Here is an 18,741-nt window from a genome sequence, read left to right on the forward strand (position 1 = left end):
CCAAGTGTCTATCGACAAATGAACGATAAACAAAGTGGGGTCTCTCCATGCAACGGAATATTATCCAGCCGTAAAGTGGAAGGAAATTCTGACACATGTGACAACATGGATAAACCCCGAGGACATTATAAGTGAAACAAGCCAGTCACAAAAGGACAGATGCTGTATAATTCCAACTGTATTAGGTACCCAGAAGAGTCAGATTCACCAAAACAGAAAGTAGGATGGTGGGTGCCAGGGGCTGGTTGTGGGGGGAATGGGGAGTTAGCGTTTGATGGAGACAGAGTTTCAGTGTGGGCAGATGAAAAGTTTTGGGATGGATGGTGGTGATGGTTGCACAACAGTGTGAATGTACTTAACGCTGTGGGACTGTGCACTTAAAAACAATTAATCTGATTCATTTGATGTGATGTGTATTTAACCACTAAAAAGCCTCTAAAAAGTCCCCCCCAAAAACCTGACAACCGTAGCATAGTAAACTACAGCATCTGCAATATGATGATTTGGAGCGTGTTCGGGAACGACTTTCCGCTGAGCAGCTGCCTCTGGTGGCCTAACCCGCTCTTCCTCACCCCTCAAGGACAGGCACTGGTGGGGAGCCTCCCTAAGGCCCAGACGAACCACCAGCCCACTCAACAGCAGCATCAGCAGCCACTGTTTGCATGGTGACTCTGCCCTGTCCTGTAATGGGCTTGTCACACGCACTATCTGGTTGTACCTTCCCAGATCCCTGGGAGGCCAGCTACTAGCATTCCCATTTCACAGCTGTGCACACGAGGCAAGGTCACACTGCTACGAAGCGGCCCAGCCAGGATTTGACCCCAGTGTTCTTGGCTCTGAGCCCACAGCACATGGTCTCCCCACAGCCCCGCCCGTCTCCACTGGCCCTGGAGATCTTTAGTTGACTGGGAACTTGCTGCTGATGGCTTTAGAGTCCAAGGGGATGGCGGGGGGACATGTCTGTCTTGCTTATCTTTGCCTCCCACTTCGGGGTAGTCAATAAATATCTGTGGAATGAATAAATGAATAATCCCATGCTTGTGTGTGTAGGGTGCTGCCAATGGGAGGCCGGAGGGGGCGGAACTCTGGCCTCCAGAATCGTCGTCTGAAGGCCGGCCTCCCCAGGAGCTTCTCGGTGCTAGGCCTCCTGAGGAACGTGAGGCGCAGGGCTGCGGGATCTTCCCTAGAGGCTGGGAAGGCAGGTCAGTGTGAGTGTCCAGGACAGGTTGACACGGAAACCTTCCCAGGCTTAGCAGTGTATTGTGTGTATGTGTGTGTGTACAGTTGTGTGTGTGTGTGGTGTGTGTGTTTGTGCATGGTGTGTGAGTGCAGGTGTACGTGTATGTATGGGGTGTGCACAGCGTGTAAGTGCAGTGTATGCATGTGGTGTGTGTGTAGTTGTATGTGTGTGCTATGTGTGCATGGTGTGCAAGTGTAGTTTTTTTGTGTGTGTATGTGTGGTGTGTGTGCAGTTGTGTGTGGTATGTGCAGTTATATGTGTGTGGTATGTGTATAGGGCATGCAAGTGCAATTGTGTGTGTGTGTGTGTGTGTGTGTGTGCATGCACACACGCAGGGTGACAGCATGGGATGTAGGGATTAACAGCTCTGTTAAAAATCCAAATTCCCCATTTGGAGTTATTTGCTTTGAACTCTTCTCCCAGAGATGGTGTTTGCAAAAAAAAAAACAAAAGAAAACAACCAAAACAGGTGTCAAATTCAGCATACAGGCCCCTGCCATTTCACAGAATCACAGCCCACCCCACCTCCCCATCTTAATGCCCTGCAAAGTCGCCTCCACAGTCGTCCACGCTTTTGGCACACCTGGCTTGGCCAGAGCCCAGTCGCAGAGTATGGCTTGACTTGGGGACTCTGAGACTCATTGGAACATTCAGTTGAGCCCTGGCTTTGCAGCCAGGAGATCTGAGTTCAAGGGTTGGCTCTCTGCTTCCTGGAGCACTCCCTCCCCCTCTCTAAGTGCCCACGTTCTAAGATTTATGGGAAATACAGTGAAGCAGCTCCTTCCTGCCTTTGAGGGTTACTGGGGCTCTCTGGGGTGAGGGGCATCTCAGCATGGGGTATGTTGACGACCCGGGGTTTCTCATCTGGTGAAGTTTGGCTTACCTATTTGGGCAAACCATCCTGCCAGGAAAACCCTTTTTGCTCTTTCCTCCAGAACCACTTCAGGGGCTCCAGGGAGATTTGTTTTTGTCTCAATAGTTTATGTTTTCAGAAATACGCCATAAACTTCCAACAATTCAGCTCCACAAGTCTCCATCCTCAGCTTAATAATTCAAATGTTAACTGCACTGTCAATCTACTTTCAAAGAGGTCTCATAAAATACAAAATTAAGGTCCGCTTGGCAGTTTCAGCACACAGAGGACACACGGTTGGAAAAGGAGAATGTTTTCCCAAGAAAGCACAAGAAGGCCTCCAAAGTCTGAGGAAGGAGGTATTTCTCTCTTAACACCAAGCTGTGGTTCTGAGAAGCTGCAGGGTGATGGAAAGAAGCTAGTAGAAGTCCTGATGTTCAAAGAGTCAGAGACAACAAAGGAAGTCTGAGGGTGTGCCAGGATTTCTGAGGCAGGGAAGCAATTTCTCACTAAAGGATGATTCACATAGCTTCTCTCAGAGGGCAAGTTTAGTTCCTAATGGTTAGAAATAAGACAGGAAAGAAGAAAGCTTTGCCATCCTCACAGGGATGGGGCTATGGGGTTGAAGCTGGCCCGCTGGGAGGGCCCTTCTAGACCACTTTTCCTGGCCTCCCTGACACTAGCCGTGGCCCTCACACCACTCTCCACCTCTGCCTGGGGTGGTTTTTCTAAGTACCACGAGCAGCATCCTTTCAAGGGCTTATCTGATGCCACCTAGCTGTCCCCGCCCCCTGCCCTCCAGCCTCAACTATCATCATTCTAGCCCCAGAGAAATGCACAGGCCACAGATCAAGTGAATGAGCCATGCATCTTAGGGTCCCTGGGCCTTTGCAGGGCTGTGTCCCTGTCTGCAATGTCCTTGCCCCCTTGCCCACTTGGTAAACTCCCCCAGAATTCTCTGGGCCCCACTCTGCCACTTGGTGGTCAGGAGCAATGCTGGGCAGGTTACTTGATGTCTCTGCAGCTCAGTGTTTTTAGCTGCAAGATGGGAATGGTCATATTTGCCTTTATTCCCCTGAAGGGATATGGAGGGTCAAGGAAGATAATGGCTGGCAAAATAAACGACAGAGGATAGGCTCAGAAATAATAACAGAAGTAGTGAGAGTAATAACATGTGGACTGAGCACTTGCTACATGTCAAGCACTGTGCTGGGAGCCTCACATATATTTTCTCATCTGATCTTCACGGGAGCCCTGAAGCTGCCTCAAGGCAAAGGTGCGGCTGCGTGAGTTGGGTGGGAAGGGGTGGTGAGCTGCACAGGCTCCAGCTTGGACGGGGTTCTAATCTTGGCTCAGCCTCTTATCTGCTCTGGAACTCCAAGCATGATTTTTAACTTCTCCCAGCTTCAGGGTCTGAGCTATGAATTAGAGATGTGATGTCACCTACTTCATGGGGTTGTTATACGAGGCAGAATGGAGTATGCACTTAGCATCAAGCCTGGCTAAGTGAATGTTACCAGTTAGAATTAATTATGTACTCACTTTATAGATTTGCAGATTGGAAAACAGAAGCTCAAAGAGGTCAAGTAACTTGCTCAGGGTCACATGGGTGGTAAGTGCTGGAGCTGAGGTTTGAACCTTGGTTTGTTGGACTTCAGAGCCAAACCTCATTACTTCTTGGACTGGGTGTCCAGAAGTCTGGATTCCACAGGGTGACTTGGCACAAGTCCCTTTCTATTTCTGGGCCTCAGATAAAGTAAGGGGGCTGGACCAGTATGTCTCTAAGGTATGCAAACCCATGTAGATGACACCCACACAACCTACCCTTGCAAATACTCAAGTAGGTTTGTGTGTGTGTGTGTGTGTGTGTGTGTGTGTGTGTGTGTGTGTTTTAAGAATGAAAGGTGCTAACTAATTGGGAGGTCTCCGGATCAATGAAGACCAGAGAGCAGAGGGCAGCTGCAGAAGAGATCAGCTCAGTATGCTGGAGGGACCCAGAGAGCACTGCTATTGACCATGGGGCAGAGATGGGGCCAAACCCTACCTCTTGCTGCCACAAGAACAGGAAAGTAGAACACAGAGATAGTCCTGTTCTGAGCATCTTATTAATTCACATTCACCCATCCACTGCCCACATATTCATCCACCCATACGTCTAGATTTCCCAGCCTGGTTTAGAGGGTGGTTGGACATCTACTCTGGACCGAGCAAATCCTTACTCTTCTCAGGATTCCTCTGGGCCTAGAAGGACAGTCCCTTAGACACCCTTTGCCCCACATGGCTGGCAGGCCCTGGTTCTGAATATGACTGCCTGGACCCCGGGCCTTCCTTCTTTGAGATCACCCTGTACTAAAGATGCTGCAGGATTGGTTTCAGTGACCAAGAGCCTGGTCTGGACACTCTACTCAACAGCTGGCTTTGGAGTGTCTATAAGTTGGCTTTGCCATACTTCGCTATGTGACTTTGGGTAGGACCCTTTCCTCTGTAGTCCTAATGCTTCCACTGTCTGTTTATTGGTTAGCCTCTGCATTGCTACAAACGGAATCCTCTTTCCATGGGTGATTTTATTCAATGGGCAATTTAATGACAACACTAACCATACTTAGTGCTGAATACGAGCCAGGCATTGTGCTAAGCACTTGTCACTTACTAACTCATTTCATCCTCACAATAATCCTATCATTTCCCCCAAGAAACTGAGGCAGAGAGAGGTTAAGTAACTTGTTGACATTCATATAGCTGGAGAGGAATTTGAACCCAGGCTGCCTGGCTCCAGAGTATGAGCCTTAACCACTACCCTGTCATACCAGGGGACTCTGCTATCCCTTCTATACCAGTGGCCATCAGCCCCCAGCAAGGAGAACCATGTGGCCAGGGGTCTTTCAGAAAAGACCCAGAAAGAGAGGCACAGGGGTCCTAGGATGCTGGGGTTCAAGGCACATCAGGAGACACTGGTGCCTAAGTAAGAGGTAAGTGATTTAGCCTGATTACAAACCAAAGATTCCAGTTCTGGGGTCCCTGAACTCTCTTTAGTCTCAGCAGTTCACCTCCCCAGGTAGACTGACTGACCCCTGTCCTTTAAGCCACCTAGACACAACCAACATTGAAAATGAGAATTTAACTTTGCTGCCAGTGCTATGAAACACTGCCTAATTGAGATGTTTCATCAGCCTTCCTGGCAGATCCCAGAACTCCCTTTTATGGTGATTGCATAACACACATCTCCATCCAAGCCCACCTTGCAGGGCTCTGCCCACGCGGCCACCCCCTCGCCCGAAGCCTGCTCTGGGAATTGCTCTGCTCCCCTCTCTGCCACATCTCCAGGACAAGGTCATGAACAGCATCTCAGTGATTTTAGGGAGGCCTGGGAAACAGAATAGAACATTGCTGATCTCCCTTGATTCCCACATTGGGGTTGGGGTGGGGGTGGGGTGGGAAGAAGACAAAACATGGTCATTTCTGGCATCACACACGGGGTTCTCTATCGCCCATCTGCCTGCATCCTCCCGACCTACTTTCTCCTTTCCTCTGTGCTGCCTCCAGCAGCCTGCAGCTCTAGGGTGATGTGGGTGGCTGCTTAGCCCTGGACTGGCCGGTGTCTAGAGGCAGAAGTTGCCTCCTCCCCCTCTCCCACCAGCCCTCAGCCCCTCGCTGCTGCTGAGTCACACTCTCCTCCCCGTTTGGATAAAGCTTCTGGCGGCTCCCACAATCCAACCTGATGGTGATGCTTTGAGCTGGCTCAGGGGCAGAAGGGAGAGGTCAGGACTAGGGCACATTTGGAGGGTAAGCAAAAAAGCCCAGCCGCTCACCCAGAGGCTCACACTGCAGAAATGCCCTACACATCTGGAGGCTGACTGACCTCCGGATGGACAAGTCTGTGCTTCTCTTCATCTGAATGCTGGTTAATTACAAAAAAAAAAAAAAAAAAAAAAAGCCATCTGTGCTTCTAAACCAAAAAGGGATTACAGCATGATGAGTCTATGCAGCTTAGCTGAGACAGGAATATGATAGTTTTTCTTATCAAAGCTTGTGATGCTGCTACCTAATAGAAGTTACTAACAACAACGTCATCGGTGGTGGATTGTGAAAATGGCCACAATTAGTTCCTCTCTAAATCCGTGCCCTTTGCAATGTGACTTGGCAGTTCCTCCTGGCAAGAGATGGAGTCAGCCTCCCCGTTCCCCGGGTCTGGGCAGGCCTCTTGGCTTGTGTTGGCCAACAGGATGTGGCAAAATGACCACATGAACACACCTAGACCAGCCTGCCGGAGGAGGCGGGAGCGCACAGAGCCCAGGTGAACCATCCCAGCTGAGGCCATCCTAGACCAGCCTGCGGTGCTGCCGAGATCAGCAGGGCTGTCCCCTGAGCCACCGCAGATGCAGACGTGTGAGGGAGTCCTGCTGAGAGCAGAAGGACCACCCCGCTGAGCCCAGCCTGAATTGCCAGCTCACAATCGAGCGCTAAATACACAGTTTGATTTTGAGCCACTAAGTTTTGGAGTACAGCAGTCCCCCACTTATTCTTGGGGGACACGTTCCAAGACCTCCAGGGGATGCCCAAAGCTGCGGATAGTACCAAGCCCCATGTATACTATGTTTTTTTCCTCGATACACATATCCATGATAAAGTTTACTTCATAAATTAGACACAGTAAGAGAATAACACCTGATTCATAACTGATAATAAAATAGAACAGTTAGAACCATATACTGGAGGTATATGTGAATGGGATCTCTCTCTAGATATCTTACTGTACTGTACTCACCCTTCTTCTTGTGGTGAGGTGAGACAGTGGAGTGCCTACGTGCTGAGATGCAGTGAGGTGAATGATACAGGTATGTGACATGACATTAGGCTGCTACTGACCTTCTGACGTATCGTTAGCAAAGGGTTATCGGCTACGGGACCGAGGCTGACTGGAGGTAACTGAGACTACAGATACGGGGAGCCTACCGTAGTGATGTAGCAAAAGCCTGCTAATAAAAAGTGTGGAAGTTTTCTGGTAAGGGGGACAATGATGGGATCTAAAAAACACAATTAACACACTATTTTTCTGTCATATAAACACCATTGCTAAATCAAACGGAAACAAGTTGCTTACTCCACGACCATCCCAAAAGACACCAGCAGGATTCAAAAATACGAGTCACGTTGCTCCATCTGCCCAGAACTTGCGCCTCGCCCCACGGACGTTGTTGCTTCCCCCAGAGGAGGCTGCACCACTCACCAGAATCTTGGTGGTGTAGGCGCTGTTGATGGCAATGGCGTTGACGAGCAGCTCCATGGTCTTGGTGTTGATGGAACTGGGGTCGGGGATCTCCTTGTAGTGGACATCGCCCACGTAGGCCTGCACGACTGTCATGCGATTGGTGGTCAGTGTGCCTGTCTTGTCTGAGCAGATGGCGGTGGCATTGCCCATGGTCTCGCAGGCATCCAGGTGGCGTACCAGGTTGTTGTCTTTCATCATTTTCTGGGGGAAAGGGGCGAGTGAGAGGGCGGCAGTAAGGAGAGGGAGCTGGGGGGCCAGAGAGCTGAGGGCATGGGGGAAACACGCAGTAAATGAGGCTCTGCCTCTGCTATCTGCCCCTTTGCCTCCCACAGACGCAAAGGGCATTCACTGAAACGTTGACATCTGAACTCCTCGTGTGTGTGCAGCCTTTTCCTTTACTTTGATTTGAACCATTTAGAAGATTTGATGAATTGACTTTGTTAATTTGAATGATGGAAATAATCTGTATTCCTTACAGAAAAAAAAATAAGGGAGAAGGATGAGAAATTAAGGTTGGGTCCTTTCTGGTTACCTCAAATATTTTTCTCTTACGCCCTGACAGAAAGAACCATTCCTTATCTGGTTATGGGTTTTTTTTTTCAAATGTACCATCTTTTGCTGGCACCTGGTTTTCATTTGGTTCCACCAAAAATAAATAAATTTAGGATAGATATGTGTGTTTATAGACATAGAACAATATCTGGAAAAATATCAAAATATTAATGTCATTATTTCTGGGTGGTAGAATTATAGGAGATTTTTATTGCCTTCTTTTAAAAATCTATAGATTCTTCTTTAAAAAAATTTTTTTTAATGTTTATTCATTTTTGAGAGAGAGAGACAGAGAGACAGAGCAAGAGCAGGGGAGGGGCAGTGACAGAGGGAGACACAGAATCCTAAGCAGGCTCCAGGCTCCCAGCCATCAGCACAGAGCCCGACGCAGAGCTCGAACTCACGAACCGTGAGATCATGACCTGAGCCGAAGTAAGACACTTAACCGACTGAGCCACCCCAAAAATCTATAGATTCTAAAAAAAATTCTATAGATTCTATTTTCTGTATTCAATACAGATTATAACTTGTATAATAAAAATCACAAATTTCTTTTCAACATAGATATATGGAAAAGAAAAACCAGCCATAATGCCATCACCCAGAACTGACACAGTTTATGTATCAACATCTTTTCTTTTCAAATTTATAGCAAAAATGAAATCCTACCATGTGTATTATTATTAATTTTCTTGTATTCGTCTTCCTCTCTGTCTTTCCAGCTCCACTCCTATAGCTTCTTTCAGGTTCTCAAGCAAGTCATGCAAATAAAGTCACTCTCCAGGAACTGCCACTCAGTGCAGGCCCTCCCGACACAGGGACCCTATCTGCCAAGGAGGGACATGAAAAGTTGCTAGAGGCGGAATCAGGCACAGTTCCAGCCTGTTCCTAGGAATCTGATTTCCTTTCTTCTTGCCCATTATAGCTCTTTGTAAGAAGGGTAAAAAAGCGCCAGGAGAATAATTTTAACACTAGTTCACGTCACTGCAAAATGGGTATCGGTTAGAGATCTGTGCTATTGCCATTTTCTCTTATAACACACTTAATGTACATTTAATGGATGATCAACTTACAGACTTACAGTCTGCAAAGTTCCTCCTCACTTTCTGGTCTGACTTTACTACAAGGATTGTTGTCAACCATTTCGGCAACTGAAAAAAGTCACGGCCGAGTGATTTGACCAGGATCACACACCTAATGTGAGGGTTAAAGTTGGGACAGGAACCCAGCTCTGTTGAACCTCACAGCCTGGATCATTCCATCAGGCCTCTGACCACCTGCACTCTCGGAAGAGGGTTCGTCTGTTGGGCTTCAGAATACATAGGTGGCTACCGAGCACTAGAAATGTGGCTGGTCTGACGTGAAACATGTGGTACGTGTAAAACACATGTTGGATTTTGAAGACTTATCATGAAAAAAGAAATGTAAAATATGTGACTAGTGATTTTTATATTACATGTGGGATTGATAATAATTTGGACATGTTAGGTAAAGTAAATTATATTATTAAAATTAATGTCACTTGTTTCGTTTTACTTTTTCTTTTTAACGTGACTACAAGGAAATTTAAAATCACACACGTGGCTCATATTATATCTCTATTGGCCAGCGCTGATCTAAGTGTCATCTCTAGTGTTTTGATGGCGGCTCCCAGGGGGGTATGCCAGGCTCAGAGAGGGGACAGTTTGCCTCTCCTGGGTTGGGGTGCTGTACTAAGTTTATCAAGTGACTGTATCAAGTTTATCAAGGGACTGGTTGGGGTGCTGTACTAAGTCTATCAAGTCACCTAAGACAGCTGAAGGCACCAGGTGCCAGAGATACAAACTGTAGATGGTGCAGAGGTCTAAAGATGTCAGTACATAATCCCCCCAAACTAACCCTGTGTGACTTTCAAAGACACCCTGAGCTCAGCTGGGTGGCCATGGGGGTCCCAACTCATGGCTGTGTGTGTGGGAGTCTCCATCTCTGGGCCCCAGGTCCCCAAGCAGCATCGTGTTGTGACCTGTTTGGGCTTTGGTTTGTGGGATGGAGTTTCTTCAAGAACCCTAAAACAAGGAGACGATAAGGGCTGTATCCTTTACACAGAGCTGCCACTTTCTGGCACCTGCCTGGAGATCTCTTTTCTGTATGAAATTACATCGGTGAGCCCGGTCCAAATTCCAACTTGGAAACTGACGCTCGCTGTGCCCTCCACCAGCTCTGCCAACGTCTCGGAGAGAATGCCTTGTTTATAAACACGCCCTGGCCTCTGTCCTCACGGGGATGTCCTGGCATCCGGGCCCTGGGAACCAGGAGCGCAAGGTGGGAAAACCATGGGGCCAAGGGAAGAGAATGAGCCCGCCATGTGAACCAGGCTCAAAGTGCCCGTGGAGATGCTCAGCTCAGTGTTCAGGCTCTGTGGATGGTCATTGCCTGGAAGCAGGGGGCGGGGGTCTCTGCCATCTGGGGGGCACTAGGAACACCCCCCAAGACGCAAGTTTTCATAGTCAGCCTTCTTGGGCCTACCCCTCTTCATTAAACTTTTTTTTTTTTTTTAAAGTTTGTTATGCCCACATGTGAAAGTGGGAGCAAGCAGGGGAGGGGCAGAGAGAGAGAGAGAGAGAGAGAGAGGGAATCCCAAGCAGGCTCCACACTATCAGTGCAGAGCCTGATGCAGGGCTCGATGTCCACAAACTGTGAGATCATGATCTGAGCCAAAATGAAGAGTCAGATGCTCACCTAACTGAGCCACATAGGCACCCTCATTAAACTGCTTTTAAACCCTCTTCCATTTTCTGCCCGTCCCTTGAGAGGAGGGGGCTTCCTTACATCAGATATCTTTTGGTTTTAGGTTTATCTCTTCCCAAAGTTAGGGAGTACCCTCTGAGATTAGTCATAGAAGTACTACAGACTTCTACTTACATTTGGTGGTTTGGGGATGGGTTTGAGCCTACACGGTGACGTCTGCTCTTTGTGCTTTTTTGTTTTTTTTGTTAAGTTGAGTTGATTGTCAACGTTTAAAAACCAAGAGAGTTCATATTAAGTCCACGTTTCTGGCTTCTCTGGAAAATTGTGAAGATTTGGCAACAAAGGGGCTTCTCTGCAAGGCGACACTTGGCTGGGGTGAATGACGGCTGTCCCTGCAGCCAGGGTGTGGCCCTCTGGTTGTGGCCACAGGCCCCGGGCCTCCCTGAGGGTGTGCAAGCTTTGGGTTCCTGCATCCGTGTTCTCTCCCACCTTCCAGCGTGCCCCCTCCCTCCTTCTCAGCGCTTCTCTCAGCCCCAGCACTTGCCCCACGGGCCACCCCCACAGAGCCCCTGGTGGTGGGGGGCAGCCAACTGCATCCATCTGGTCCCCTCCTTCTCACCTTCACAGAGTAGGCCAGTGAGATGGTGACGGCCAGAGGGAGCCCCTCGGGCACGGCCACCACCAGCACCGTCACACCGATGATGAAGAACTTGACAAAGTACTGCACGTAGACGGGCGTGCACTCGGGTAACCACGGCTTCTTGTTGACCACGAAGGTGTCCACGGTGAAGTAGAGCACCAGGATGATCACTGTGATGGCCGACATCACCAGTCCTGTAACACGGGTAGGGGAAGACCTGTTCAGGGGCTTTCCTGGGGGTGTGGGCCTGGGAAGTGAGATGTAGACCAAACCCTTGGCCAGAAGGGCTCTGGGGCCAGGCAGACCCTAGCTCACATCTCAGCTCTGCCACTTACTCACTTTGTGGCCTAAGGCAAGTTCTTGATCCTCACAGAGCCTCAGTCTCCTCCTCTGTGCAACGGGGATGCACGTTTATCTCATGTGATTTTATAAGTATCAAATACGATTAGTGCGCATAAAGTGCGTAGCACGGTGCCTGCCCGACACCTTGCAGGGGCTCAAGAAATGTGTGCCGAGAGACCATGTGAGTAAGTTAGAACTGCCTGCATAGTACTCTCACACAATAATGATGTGCAGTTGGTACCATGTATTTACTCATTCACCCAGACACCTAGTAGTTCCTACTTCAGGAACCAGGGACACAGCAATAGAGAGGACAGAGTCCCTGCCCTTGGGGAGCCGAGACTCCAGAGGGGGAGGCAGACCGGAAACAAGCTCATGAACAAGATAATTCAGATAGGGATAATGCTGTGACGAAAAACTTCAGGATGACAAGACGGAAAGTGACATGGGCAGAAAATGAGAAAACGACCCAAATGTCCATCGACAGACAAGTGGATAAAGAAAACGTGGGGCACACACACAACGGTATGTGACTCAGCCTTAAAAAAGAAGGGAACCTTGCCATTTGCGACAACATGGATGGACCTAGCAGACATCACGCTGAATGAGAGAAGGCAGACACAGAAGGACTTACATGAGGAAAATAAATAGTCAAACCGATGGAAGCAGAGAGTAGAAGGGTGATTGCCAGGGGCTGTGGGGAGGGCGGAAGGGGAGTGTTGTTTTTCAGTGGGTACAGAGTTTCAGTTATGCAACATATATAAGTTCTAGAGCTCTGCTTTACGCTACAGTGCCTACGGTTACCAGTACAGTATTGTGCACTTCAAAATTGGGCAAGAGGATGGGTCTCCTGTTAAGTGTTCTTACCCCCAGAACAGAAAACAGGAAAACTCATGAAAGAACACAAGGACATTTAGGAAGAGGTGGTGGATAGGCTTCGTACCTTGTTTGTGGGGATGGCATCACGGGTGTATGCGTGTGTCCAAACTCATCAAGATGTACATTAAATGTGAGCAATTTTTAAAAAATTTTTTTTTAATGTTTTATTTATTTTTGACAGAGAGAGAGAGAGACAGAGCATGAGCGGGGGAGGGTCAGAGAGAGAGGGAGACACAGAATCCGAAGCAGGCTGCAGGCTCTGAGCTGTCAGCACAGAGCCCGATGTGGGGCTTGAACTCACAGACTGCGAGATCATGACCTGAGCCGAAGTCAGACACTCAACTGACTAAGCCACCAGGCGCCCCTGTGAGCAATTTTTTGTATATATGTTGTGTCTCAATAAAGCTTAAAAACAAAACATGGGCTGGCATGGGAGTTACTACTTTAGCGACGGCGTCCAGGGAAGACTTCCTGGAGGAGGTGATACTTGAGAAGATGGGGAATGATGAGAAGGATCAGGCAGATGGTGTGACCTGCAGGAAGAGTGTTCCAGACAGAGGAAAGAGCAGGGGGCCCTTTTTTGGATGAGGAGACTGTGGCTCAGTGAGGGGAAGTGACTTGTTCAAGGCCACAGGCCAGAGAAGCGCTGCAGAATTAGTAGAGGCAGGTGCCTACCTGCCCGGATCCCCTGGGATCCCCTTGCCACTTGGGTGTGTGCGGCCTCCACCTGCTGTTGGTGCCAGGCAGGTGCCCCTGAGGCTGTGCACACCTGCGGCCGCTGCCAGAGGAAGCTCGCGTTTCGGTGATCACCGTCTCTTTGTCAGGAAGTGCCTGGGAGGGCACCCCACCCCAATGTGATGGCCAATATCCAATGGCTGAGGTGGGGGTCCAACAGCCCAGTCCCCTTGGCATGACTTGGGACAGACCCTGCAGAGGTAGGTAGAGACTGGGATTTCTCCAGAAAGTATCTGGCTTTCCCCCTGGCCCTGTCAAGTCTCTTACCCTTTAGAGGTTTCACCTGAGCACACCCTCACCCCTAAAAATCCTGCTCCTAGCCACGTCAGGCTGTGCTTCAGGGAATTCAGCCCAAGAGAGAAGGAGAGGTGGGGTGTGAACCTAGACTCTGAACTGCATTCTCGGCAAGGCTGAGGAGAAGGAGGGAGATGAGCAAGGGCTCTGAAGGCCATGGGGTTATCCTCCTCCTCCTCCTTCTCCTCATCTCTCTGTTCCCTGCCCCCCAGGGCTGCTGCCTGTTTTTGTGGAGTCTTCTCCAGGCCGAGAATGGAGGAAATCCCTGGGCCCATCGCTCGCCCGCCCCCACCTCCAGCTGTGGAACTTCAGGGCCGGCTCTACCCCCATCTGACAGTCGCAGGGGCGGGAAGCCAAGCTCCCAGCAGCCGGGAGCTATCACCAGGCCCGAATTTAAATATAGACAGTCAAGCCTGTAATTTGCCCCCCTTCTCCACGCCGTGGTGCCTATAATTAGAGCCAAGAGACAGCCAGGTGGGGAGGCCTTGGCGTTTGCTGTGTCCTCATGCGGGCGGAGAGGCCCGGGCCGTGTCAGCCGGGCGGGGCACGCCTTACAGCTGGGCTCAGCTTCCCGGGCCAGAGGGGCCACCACCAGCCGTCACCTGGAGCCACCAGCTCAGTTGGGAAGCTGAGCTTGCACTGAGGCTCAGACAAGAGGCTTCTCCCTGGGCTCCTGTCACTGCCCTCAACCTCTACTATCTTTCCTCTGCCCTGCAGCCGGGGTGGCTAATATAGAGCCCTAATCCATCCCTGCCCTCCCGTACTCCAACCTATTACTTGAGTGTCTATCGTCTCAGGACTCGGGCTGGTTGCTGTGGTAGAAAAGGGTGGGTCTCAGGGCCATCTCATGCAAGCCGCCACTTTGCAGATGAAGTACTTGAGAGCCAGCTTTGGGTCCCACTGTGCACCCCACGTTCCCCCTTGCCCCATCCACTGTGGCTGCACACTTACCTGCCTTGCCTATCTGCACAGCCAGCTTGGTGAGCTTTCCCTGCAGCACAGACTTCTCCTTCTTGTGCATGTTGGCCTTTTTTTTGTCGTCGGCATCGCCGCCCTCGGCACTCTTGAGGGGCTGCATCTCCATGGCGGCTGCCCCGTCCTGCTGTTTGGCTGCAGGGGGCAGAGCACGCACGCACACACACGCACACACACGCACACACATGCACACACACACACACAGACATGCACGCACCGAGGTCAGCCTGCTGGGTGGGGATATTGGCACCCACCCTGCCTGCCCAGGGGAGTGTGGTGAGGCATTCATGCACTCCGCTGACTGGACCCCTGTGTGGCTGGCACAGAAACCCTGCGATGTGGTGTCTGCCTCTTCCAGGTGGAGACTCTGGTCCCAGGGCCAGTGGTTGCCTTGGAGCTGGAATCCAAGTGCAACCAGGGAGTGACACAGTTCCACCTTGGATTCCCAGCAGGAGGAGGCTGGGGTCCCCTCTGGGCCTGAATAAGCCCACAGACCCTTCCCAAATGGCCCCTCACCTTTCCCCACATTCAGACAAGGCAGGTAGGCTTGGACTTCCCCGGTTGGTTCTTGAATATGTTGCTGGGATATTAAATAGTCACCAGACAGAAGGGACATGGGGGCGTAAAAGATAAAAGAGAGTGTCCCTGTCCGTGGGTGACGAGCCTCCTCCTCCTTCAGTGGTGGACTGACTGGTCGGCCTGGGGACCTATCCCTTAGCCCCTAAGGATCTCAAAGAACCAGCTACAAGTCTTCAGCTAAATGGGCAGCATAGCTCAAAGGCTGGGGAAGAGCTGGCTCACAGGTGTCCCCTGTCCTCACCGGTGACGTCTCCATTTGGCCTGGAAATACATGAATCACAGCTATGCCCCCCAAAGACGTCAGGCACCTGTAGGTGCGGACATGTCTGCGTCGGGCTTGGCTCTCAGAGCCGGTGGGGAGGGGCTGCGGGGACCACAGAAGCCGGTTAATACAAAAGGGTTACCTTTGCTCTGGCTGGCGTCCACATTGCCATCCTGCATTTTACCTACACGACAAAGAATTTTAACAGACAACAGAGAACAGACAACACACGTTGATCATCACGAAGACGCAACAGGGCCACGGACATTCATGTCATAGAAGGAGGAAGCGCCGAGCCGACTCCGTCCCTCCATATAGGGATGCTGGGGACGCCCCGAGACAAGAGCAAACCTGGCCACCACATTGACTGCAGGGTCTGTCTTGATTCTCAGGGGCTTGGAGAGAGAGCTTCGGTGGGAATTATTTTGGCCCTGAGCATCTTACAGATTAAATGACAGCCTTTGAGGGTAAAAGGGACCACAGTAGGCTGGCAGGAATCAGAGGGGTTCTCAGGTCCCCAGTGATTAATTTGGCTGGTGCCTTTTGTGAACTGAGAGGAGGCAAAGGAAATGAGAGAGAGACAGGGAGAGAGAGCGAGAGAGCAAGAGCGAGAGAGAGAGAGAGAGAGAGAGAGAGAGAGAGAGACGAGAGAGATTCTAGAAAAGGGAGGAGTTTGGTCAATGTGCTCCTTACTTTCTGGCTTCAGGAGGGATGTACGTAAAGTTCTACTTTCTCCTTTTTCCACCTGGAGGAGTGTGAAGGCACAGCATGGACAACCCCCTGCCCAGCCCTATTGAGGGTAATGCATGCAAAGGCTGGGCAAGGGCTCCCCAGTGGTGGGCTCTGAGGTGCCCTGAGTGAATCCAGGGGGCCCAGTGGGAGTGCCCTATCTCTCAAGGGGACACTGCTGGCCCCTCCCCTCCACTTAGGTGTGTGCTCTTTATTCTGCAGTTGACCAGCTTGGGCCCCAGTAGACAGGGAAGTTGGGCTGGTGGGTTCCCTGGGGTGCACCCCTGCCCCGGCCCTGCGTGCCAGGGCTGGGGAAAGGGCCGAATCTGGGGCTGCTCATCACCTAATCGGGGCTGCCTGGGAGGCCCCCTCCCCAGTCTTAGCCAGAGGCTTGGGGGCTGGGTTTGCAGCATGGCAGGTACTGGTGGTCACTAGTTGGCAGCTGAGATACCTGCCCTCACTGCTGGCACTGAGGAAAAGGGGTTTCCTCCTGTCCCCTGGGCTTGTCCACTGAGCTCACTCAGAGCTCTGCCCATGCGCCTTGCCACCTCAGGAGGAGTCTCAGTAGGTCAGACACCCTTGGCCATTTGCTGCAAAGGTGATTCTCACAGCTCACGTTCTGTGAGAACCCACCATGTGCCAGGCGCATCTATAACTCCCGTGATTTCATATAATCCTCACCACATCCCTACAAGGGCACTCCTGTAGTGCACCCATTTACGGATGAGAAACTGAGGCTCAGAGAGGCAGATGGCCTGCCCGGGTCCCAGGGGGTAAACGGAGAGCTGGCCCCAAAGTGCGTCTATGTTTCCACCTCCAATTTCAGAGAAAGCAGCAATCCCTCAGCCCCTCTGAGCCCAGAGGAGGGGCATCAAGGCGGCCTTGGTGGGATGGGGCTCCCGAAGCCCCTGTTTTGACACCAATTAGCTGTGCAGCTTTACCTCTCCCAGTCTCAGCTTCCACCTCTGTAAAATGGGATGCAACATTCAGCTCCCAGAGCACCTGATGGTTGCCTTAGTAATAACCACTTGCCCATTTAGCACTTTGAGTTTTGCGAGTGTCATCTCCTGTCAATCTTCCCAATGCCCTGCAGGTGGGATAGGAAGGATTCTCATCAGTCTCATTTTACAGATGAGGAGACTGAGGCCAAAGGAGGTTCAGAGGTAGCCCTCATTTCTGGAACATCCTGATCATAACGCTGCCTTATTGGTTCCATAAAACTGTCATCAGCATCACCATGCCATGTTGTAAGTGACTCCGAGGGGAGAAGTGGCTTTCCTGGATCCCAGCCCCCTGCTATCTCTGCAAGGGAAATGCAGGGCTGTTCCCACTGCCTCGCACAGCAAAGGGTCAGTGACCCACCCTGGGGTTGAAAGAGAAGGGCCCTGTCGCTCAATTATAAAGCTCTTTTTGCTGGATTAAAAACAAAACAGGAAAAGCCTTTTTAGAGCAAACAGGAATGAACTACAACAATTATTTTTATTTTCAAAAATAATTTTACTAACTGGGCTAAAGGGCACTGGAGGACTCCTCTTTGATACTTGATTTTAGAAGACACAAAGGGGCCTTTATTTGCATTGCATATTATCAGATGCAACAGCCCATGTGTGTGCCCATTAACCAAGCTAGCAATTTCCTCTTTTATTTCCATAGTGATCACGTGGCTTGAAAAATAATCACCAATGCATGTGTTCGAGGAAGGGAGAGGTGTTCTGGGGGTGCTTTGGTGCAGATGGCCTGGTTTCGCAGAAGCAAGGGACTTGCTTCTCCTCAGCCAAACTGGTGCTTGACTATCCCGGGAACTATGGTGGGGCAGCTAGGTCTGGCTCCACACACAACCTGGAGGGTGGGCTGTGTTTCAGGGGAGCTGGGATGGGGACCTGGGGTGGAGACTTGGAGGCCTTTCTGCATCAGATGCCAGATGCAGCTTTGACAACTAGGTCTGTTCTCTTCATGCATTGCCAGGGACATGGGTGTGAAAAACACATGTGTGGAGGGTTCACGGGAAGACGGCCTGATAAACAAGCTTTGGGGAGACTGACCACTAACTAGGTGAACTGGGGGATGTCCCCTCTCGCCTGTGCCTCCGTTTCTTCCTCTGTGAAATGTGACCATTTGAACCAAGATGACGCTCATGAAAAGCACCACAAAGTGTCCTGTAAATGTCTGGGGTCCAGAGTGATTATTTACTAATTATGATTATAAGTGATATATTAATAAATGTAAAAGAAATAATAAAATAACAATAACAAGCGTAATGCCTCCAAGATTAATGGAATACACCCACTTTCAGTTGGGAGGGGGATGGGGGGGTGGAGTCAGGGGGATTACTGCCAGCTGGGTGTGTTTTCCATGTCCAAATCATCCTGACTTGGCTCAGAGGAGGGAGGGAAAGGAACAGTTAATTCTCTCATTGACCAAGGCTCAGCCTAGTGCTTCTCAACCTTTAATGCACACTGGCCTAGAGCCTGGAGAGCTTATTAGAATGCAGATTCTCATTCAGTGGGTCTGGGGTGGGGCCTGAGATTCTGCATTTCTAATAGGCTCCTAGGAGATGTCCAGGCTTCAGGTCCTCTGACCACATTTTGAGTAGCAACGGCGTAGAGTACTATTTCCCAAAGTATATTATGGAGCCACACCAATCTCATAAGATTCAGCCAGGAAA

At 50.4% G+C, this 18,741-nt stretch overlaps 1 protein-coding gene across 12 annotated transcripts in view; it reads right to left on the reverse strand.

The window, feature by feature from the left end:
- ATP2B2 (ATPase plasma membrane Ca2+ transporting 2) overlaps nt 1-18,741 on the reverse strand; it is a 382,029-nt gene that overhangs the window by 33,957 nt on the left and 329,331 nt on the right. For 10 of the 12 annotated variants that reach the window (XM_078442751.2, XM_078442752.2, XM_078442754.2 and 7 more), the window contains 4 exons: nt 15,490-15,531; nt 14,483-14,641; nt 11,261-11,475; nt 7,321-7,563 (listed from right to left, as the gene is read on the reverse strand). In XM_078442751.2, coding sequence (XP_078298877.1) covers nt 7,321-7,563; nt 11,261-11,475; nt 14,483-14,641; nt 15,490-15,531 — 659 coding nt within the window. The remainder of the gene's footprint in view (nt 1-7,320; nt 7,564-11,260; nt 11,476-14,482; nt 14,642-15,489; nt 15,532-18,741) is intronic. The other 2 variants (XM_078442757.2, XM_078442759.2) reach the window with 1 other exon arrangement.

Source organism: Panthera onca, chromosome A2, assembly GCF_046562875.1.
Source record: "Panthera onca isolate mPanOnc1 chromosome A2, mPanOnc1 haplotype 2, whole genome shotgun sequence".
Classification (NCBI taxonomy): domain Eukaryota; kingdom Metazoa; phylum Chordata; class Mammalia; order Carnivora; family Felidae; genus Panthera; species Panthera onca.